We start from the raw sequence: 7,613 nt of genomic DNA on the forward strand, positions 1-7,613 counted from the left end.
CGCCGCTCATTCCGTGTTAGACATCGAATGCGACGCCTTTGAGTGAATCTACTTATCGAAAGTTTTTACCAACTATACCCCGTATTGCCGTCTCCTGGAGTATCCAAAGGTCAGTGCCATTCTTGGATCGGCAAAGGATGTCTCCAGAGGTATGCCCTGGATTTTCGAGGGTGACCTTGCGTATAACTCGATAACGTGCCCAAGCGGCGGCCCTGTGGGCCCAAACGACGCCCATGCCTCCCCAAATGATGCAGGAGTCAACGTTGTAGGTGGCATCTCACCTGGGGGTAAGTACATGACAAACTGGCCTGGTATTCCTTGCCCGAGCCGTTCATTACGGATTGGGATCAGAGCCGGTCTGCCCGGAAATCTGTCAACTTCGGGGGTTCGTTGATATCGATCTTTTCGCCCTGGAAGAATCAGCGTGATGCATCCGAGCTTCCACTCGCCCATGATTGGTTTTGATCTATGATTCAACGCCGTGGAAATTGTGTCGCCCAACTTTAATTGTTGTGGGGATTCTTGTTGAAACCTATGTGAGCCCGTACGAACAAAAACAATAAGGTTGATGTGAAAAGAAATAATGGTTTCTCTTTGGCTTTATGCCAGATTCGATATGTTGAGGAGCTGAGTCTGCATGCCGCCCCTGTGAATCATTCCACAATTGAATATAGGCGGATCTCCGGTTTTGATTCACCCACAACGTGACTTGGTTCCATCAAATTGATCCCAGAGTCATATATCTGACAAAGTCCTAAACACAGCACTCGTCGTTATGACTTGCTGAAGCCCTATCTGCCCAAAGCCTAGCAGCTAGACACTTTCTTATGTCGACATAATAATCAAAGCCGCCCGGATGAAAGCCAAGTGTGAGTGGGCGATCGTTCTTCGTTTGGGTCAGTTTGCTACTACGACCAGAGTTATTGCCCTCAAAAAATGAATGACGCTGAAGAAACATTGGTTCGATCCAACGTACCAGAGCGGGGTGTGTCCGCAACCCTTAAGAAAGCGAACTTTCAATAGGCCCCACACGGACCATCTTCGGGGTGGGCCCTCCTCGCCGATCATGAGCGACGCTGCACATCGAGCAGCGGGATCGCCCGCAAGGATCACTTCACGTTCCCAGCTTCACTGCTCTGGCTCCCGGGGCTGGCCCCACAGCTTCCGGATCGCGGCATCCGGCGACCTTTTGCTGTATTTCAATTTCCAACTCCGGCGATGCCCCACTCAGCCTCACACCCGTTTTACTAACTGGTCGTTCTGGTCAATGCCAGCATCAAATTGACTGAAGGAGAGAAACACAGCGATCGCCCATCTCGCACATCAAGATCTGAGCTACTCAACATCGGTCGAGGGTGCTCGGAGTAAACTGATTCACTGTTTTCGCACATGCAAACGTGTGCACATCGTGGCGAGTGGACGATGAACGTTGTCAGATTCCAATCTCCGGGTATACCTATGCTTAATAATAATAATACAGTTACAAAAGGTTTGCTGAATGTCAACCAGCACTGTGTCCTATTTGCGTCTATGCGCCTATTCCTGATATGTTCCTGTGTTCCATGTTTTTCTTCCTATCTTTATATGCAGTTGCTAAACAGTTGCTGTCTTCCGCGAGGTGAAGCGATGGCCCCAATCGCGGATTCGTTTGGAGAAACTCCGCTTCAAAGGCACAGGCTCGGGTACGTTTTCGAGCCCGCTCAAGTCTTCATTCTCGGCCGCATTGTCGGCAGTTAACGATTCGCCCCCGAGCTTCGTTTGACGGCGCTGCATGAAAGCGGCACCAGATGAAACTGTCCTTTTGGGCGTGTTTGGCGCGGGCTGAGTGACAAACTGCTGTTGCACCAGAGGCGGAGAGGAGATTCGACTCATTTCCGTTGTTGACACCGGAAAGGTTGATGCGCGACTCTGGCTACTACTACCGCTCACGGTTCGAGACTGTACCGGTCGGTAGGTCCCCGGAACCGGAGAGGCTGCCGAAGATGCCCAGCCTTGGCCATGGCGGAGTGAGACCCAGACGGATGTTACAGTAATTAGGGTTCGTGTTGCCTCATCGACAGGGTGGATCTCTCGTTGCGCGACAGGGAGAGAGGTTGTTGCGGGAGGGGACGAAACTCCCTTGTCGCCAGAGAGATCCGTGCTGAAGGGTCGCATGGGATAGCGTCCTGACGATTGCGATACGGTTGTGTAGTTGTCCAGGATCTCGAGGTTGGCTGGCGTCAAAGTTGCCATGACGGGGTGTCGTCGAAGCTGGGGATCGAGAATGCTAAAGGTGAACTTGTACTCCGATGGAGCGGGATTCGATACTGTGGTGCAAGTCGCAGTGGAAAGCGGCCGGGTACTTCGTCTCGCCCATCTCGCAATTCTCGTTTGGCCGGCCTCGTCCATGTGAACAAAGTCGTACGACCCATTGCTGGTTTGTGTGGCCGTCCATACTGAACCGTCCGCTAGTACGATTTCCGTCTCCTCACTTGAATCCCTTCTCTCGCCCTCTTTGCGCGACGAAACTGGCGAAATGACGGCCACCAAGTCACGCTTGTCAAGATCCTTATCGTTTGAGTCCGAGTCGTCGGCATCATTATCGTAGTCCTCGCTCCTGGCTAAGATGAGGCCGTTCATGCCCAACTGTCCCTTGACCCTGAACATCTTGGGAAAGCGTCGCGCGAGACGGGGGAGGATGACAGTCCCGGCGATCATGCTCGAGGGGACGACGTCAATGGCCGGCATGGGCCGCTTCTCATTGGATAGTTGCTGCAGCTGAAGCAGGAGTCGCGGCCTGATGGAAACGAAGCGTCTTTGTTTCGTGCGAAGTTTAGGGGGAGGGTAGGCCAGCAGATAACTAGTGCATTGCCTCGCAGCTCGTCTTGACCTCTTCGATCTTTTTACAGTGCTGGTATCGCTGATCTCCGATACCAGACTGCCTTCGTCTTCGCTGACACCATCGAGACCGTGTGTCTCATCGCCCACAACGGTAGGTTCTTCCTCGAACCGCACGACAAGGTCTCTCCTTGACACAAAGTCGGACACCGGTCGGGTCCGGCGTACAGGACGGGTAGCGGCTCCTGGCTCTTGTAACGAGAGGCGGCGGTTGATACGCTGAGTCGGTGTCTCGGTCTCGTCGGTGGAAAAGGATGATCGCTGAAGTGGTGATGCGCCTAACGAGGAGCGTAGGAGCATTCGGCTCCGCGCAGGCTGAGGGCCGCCGGTGGCGGTCTTATTGGAATATTCGTGCCCATGCAGGCTCGCGCCAGAATGGAGAAACATGATGATAGTCTGGAATTCAGTGACAAGGTCTTGAGGAAGGCATGGGCGCGACCGCGGTGAGGTTTCCAGTCCGAATGTCCGATGTGGCAGGACAATCGTTTTTGCCTGAATGCCCAGATGGAGATGCACGTAGTAGTATCGCAGGGAGTACAGACGCTGTGGTTTAAATCAACCGACTCGGTCAAGGTTGAATCGTTCTGTGCGAGAGGTATGAATCGGGCAAGCTCTCCCACTTGTACTTTGGCTGGTCAGGGAGGGGTGGATGCGACGCTGGTAGCGGTGCAGTGCAGCTCGGGACCTGGGGATTCCGTTCCAAGTGGTTTAGTACCGCAGGGTGCGTCACACAGGTCTCGAAGTGTGTTTAACGTGGGATCGATCGCTACGGTGACTGACAAGTCTGGTCGACACGACCACAAGTTTGAACGATTGCGGCAGATTCGTTGGGTGAGGCAGACAACAGAACAAAGGACAGAGAGAAAAATAGGGGACGTCGATGCTGAAGGGCAGGGCGTGTGCGGGATGGGTGTCCTACAAGTACATCATCTAGCGTCAGCCCAGAAACACCTTCTGATAAGTCTAATGAGGCTCAGCAAGCTATGCTGTATTTGGCGGGGGTGCAGAACAGAAGAAAGTTTTGGCAAGGCTTGAGGGGCTTGACTCGTGAGCGGTCAGTGGCCCCAGAACCCAGTTGGCTTTGTGTGTCCGTGGGCGTGGCATGGGCTGAGCTGAGGTGATGAGAGCAAAGAGAAAGGCGAGAGGCTTACCAGGTGCTGGAAAAGCAGCGTTCAACGTCCAATGAGATCGTGAGATGGCGGGATTGGTTCTTCGTTAACCTAGGGTGCGTATCCTATGAGGAAGAAGCAGTGACTGAATCCTCTTCAAGTCGTTCGTCGCAGAAGAGGGCGGAATCGATGGCTGGTCAAGCTGGCTGAGTTGAACTGAACAGGTCGGCAATCGTTCACCGCGCAATGTCTGACGAGTTTCGAAAGGCAAAAAAGTACGGTGGGAAGTTGATGCAAGAGTGTGAACGACTCGTGAACCGTTGCAGCGGAAGGTCGTTTGTCTTGTCGTGGAAATCGTAGATTGTGGACGTACTGAGGCGAGTGAGAAAGAGACTGAAAAGGCAGACGAGATATGCGGGTCCAAGACGCAGAAGAGAGGTTTGAAGGATGTGAAAGAGTAGGAGATGGCCGCCAGGGTCCAGATGTATAGATGTAAGTTGATGGAAAAGGCGGGTGCAACACCAGGGTAGCCCAGGCAAGGGACGAAGGTAGCTCGGGGAGGCGAGCTAGGGGTACCCGAAGAGTGAAGCAGGTGGGAAGAGACGGTACGTAAGGGTATCCGTACAACGTTCGTTTGTTCCGGAGTGCGAAGCCCTTGGGGAACTTTGCAAAGGCAAAGGTGTATTGGAGCCGATTTGCGAGGTGGAGCAGATGGAGGGCCGGAGCCGGGAGGGATGATATCAGGGCTCCTAATTTTGGCTTTCTCTCTCCAGTGAGTGTCAGATGCGCTGTGGAGGGGGGCAGGCGGCAGAAGGCGAGTGCGGTCGAGCAGTGGATGTTTAGTGTGGGTGCGGGCGTGCGAGTGCCGTCCTTGAGGGTGGGCGAAAGAGGAGTCGAGAGGAAGAGAAAGCCAGAGGCAGAGGAGAGGGGTTCCCTGTCTTTGAGAAAACGCGGTCGCAGACACAGCGGGAACCTGGACTTGCAGGTGGTGCAATGGTCGTCGTCTGATTTGGTAGACGGCCCAAGGCAAGATACGTAGGTAGTGTCGGGGTACGTACACACTACCGGGTGCGAGGGTCGACGTTGGAAGAGGAGAAGAGAGGAAAAAGATGGTGTTGCCTCTAGGGCAGAAACAGGGCGCAACGGCCTGCCGACGGAGAAGAGAAGAAGGCGGGAAAGACGGGCGAAAGAAAGTTGCGAGGTTGGGCGCTGAGAGAGGAACGGAGATGAAAATGTGCGAGAAAGAGAAAAAGACGGAAGCAGGAGAAGAAGTTCAAGAGGGAATTGTAATATTGGAGTGGGTAAGGTAGAGGTGGAGGAGATGGGTACCGAGACAAGTACGTATTGTTTGGTGCAAGAATCGCAGCGGAGAAATGTACCAAGTACGTATCTTTTTTTTTTAACCCCTCGGTTTGCGGTCACTTCTCAGGAGGAAGTGACGATGTCGAAATGACTTGCCCAGAAGGAACACAACCAGGGGGGAGAGATGGGTGGAGGGGGGGGAGGAACCTTAAGGACCTGAAGGAAATTATAGGCAGGAGCAGGTGCGGTGGCTGCTGTTCAGTGCCATAGTGCCTACCACAGGCACCTAAGGCAGGGAGGCGAATTCCGGCTGTCTGTTGTGCAAGCAGGTGCAGATTGGATGCTGTATCCGTCACCTCAGGTACCTTAGGTATACAGTAGTCTGTCACTGCTAGTCAGGTGAGAGTATCCGTACGTGCCTTGGGATGCTTTGGGTGCTCTGATGTGAGCGAGAGATGACTGCAAAGTTCCGCAAAGTTCCTCAAAGCGGAAATTCAGGGGAAGCATCATGGAAGGCCAGGAATGCATCCGTACAGCAGTATACCACAATCCACACCAACTCCTACAAAACACTTTGTCATACCGAAGGTACTTGCGGATACGGATACACAATTAATTACCTCCCAGGCATCGTGTTAGCTTTCGGAAGCCCCAGCCAAGCCAAGCAAGCCAAGATGCACTGGGTGAAATCATGCATCTTGTCCGCCTTTTCATTCCCTTACTTAGTTACTGTGCCATAGGTACCTTAGTGCGAGCCGGAAAGGCCCCTCTCTCCACTTCATTCTGCATCACACCACTGAATCGTCTTATTTAGCTGCTCCTTTACGCGCAGCTTATGGTTCCAAAAGTCAACTCATCCATCAGCCCGGCCTGGCATGGTGGCTGTCATCCTCTTTCGCATTTGCTACGTAGCGAGGCCGTTTGATATCGCGTTGCTTGGGGATGGGCCATCGGTCCTGACGTGACCGTCCCTCTAAGCCTAGCGCAGTCTTTGGCGGAATGTCCTGTGCTATTTCGTGCTGCAAGACACTGGCAAAGGGACCCCACGACGACGGTAAAGTACCGAATGTCGCCTCCACATTGTCTCTGCATCGACTCGTCGGCGAACTGCGAGACCCTCGATTGGACGGGACTGGATTCCCTCTCAACCTCTCTGACCACCTCTGACCTCCTTTAGGTCAGCGCTGCTTCTCTACGAAGCGTCAGCAGCTCCCAGAGTGAGGAGAGGGGCCAGCTTCAGATCAGTGCTGGAGACCACAAGCCTCTCTCTGCGTATCAGGTCCTTCTGTGCGTCTGTGTAGAGACTTGCCTTGCTTCTCTGCGGAGATACGACTACCACTTGTGTGTTGCACAGATGATGACGGACAGCAAACTATGTTTATGTTTGCGTCGTGTTTGATGGGCGTCGCCGTTGAGGGCTGGACCTTCCGTCGTGGTTGCTCGACATCTCCAGTCTCTCAAGATTCCCCTCACCATGTTTACCATAGCTCTCATTCCAGCTCTCTCTTTGCCCCCCTGGTAAAACACGGCAGCCGAGAGGGAGGTGCCCGGGAGGGTGTTTACAACCACTTCGTCTAGTTTCTCATCCCGCCAACTAGGGACCACCATGGCAGCGCTGCCATTTTCAGCTGGTTCCTTTACCAATGGCGCGTCTCCTTCTCCCCTCCCGCCGCGGGAAGGGTTATCCCGAGTCCAGCCAAAAAGAACTGTAGTCTGCAAGCAAACCGCCCATCCAGGGAAGCAAGGCGAACCAACATCTTGCGAATCGTCGATGCGCACACGCTTCGCAAGGCGACCGGCGAGAGGGCGGCGACGAAATACCACCGATTCCAACTCCGTTCATCCATCATCCGTCCATCTCACAGTAACAGAGCCGAACTCCTCCTACTTCTGTTCAACGAAAGAGATGACGGTTTCTACGTACCTCGGGCCATTTTGAGAGACCACTCGGCACCCGTCTTCCAGGGCAAATTGGTTCAGTCAGATGCTCAGAACTGGAGAGCTGGCCATCCAGATCACCGGAGCCCAATCTGCCGCCCCGATCGGGCGCTAGACCAGTTATGAGTAGACACGCGCGGGCTGCAGTCTCGCGTGGGTGAGGTGTGGTATATTCGTGCTCGGACTGGACGGACGGGTAACTCGGGTCTCCCTTGCAGGTGACCTGGCAGGGTACGTGGGTTCATCTTCCCTGCCAGGAAAGGAGATATCACAGGTCTAGGCATCCCAAGACGTGCAGGCCGTAAAACTGTGCGTAGAATCCTTGTTGTCTTGATGTGTAGTGTAGCTAATCAACACGGCCGCAGGCGTGTGGAACACCCCCCCCCC

General features: G+C 53.9%; 2 protein-coding genes across 2 annotated transcripts; one reads left to right on the forward strand and one right to left on the reverse strand.

The window, feature by feature from the left end:
* Nucleotides 1-1,593: 1,593 nt before the first annotated feature.
* CORC01_13650 (uncharacterized protein) lies at nt 1,594-3,264 on the reverse strand (the record flags this gene model as incomplete). The annotated part of the gene is made up of 1 exon (XM_022625266.1): nt 1,594-3,264. The coding sequence occupies one exon, from the start codon at nt 3,262-3,264 to the stop codon at nt 1,594-1,596; it is 1,671 nt and encodes a 556-aa protein (XP_022468236.1).
* Nucleotides 3,265-3,474: 210 nt separating this feature from the next.
* CORC01_13651 (uncharacterized protein) lies at nt 3,475-3,912 on the forward strand (the record flags this gene model as incomplete). The annotated part of the gene is made up of 1 exon (XM_022625267.1): nt 3,475-3,912. One exon carries the CDS (start codon nt 3,475-3,477, stop codon nt 3,910-3,912), a length of 438 nt encoding a protein of 145 aa, XP_022468237.1.
* Nucleotides 3,913-7,613: the final 3,701 nt, after the last annotated feature.

Source organism: Colletotrichum orchidophilum (genome assembly GCF_001831195.1).
Source record: "Colletotrichum orchidophilum strain IMI 309357 chromosome Unknown Scaffold_204.1, whole genome shotgun sequence".
NCBI lineage: Eukaryota > Fungi > Ascomycota > Sordariomycetes > Glomerellales > Glomerellaceae > Colletotrichum > Colletotrichum orchidophilum.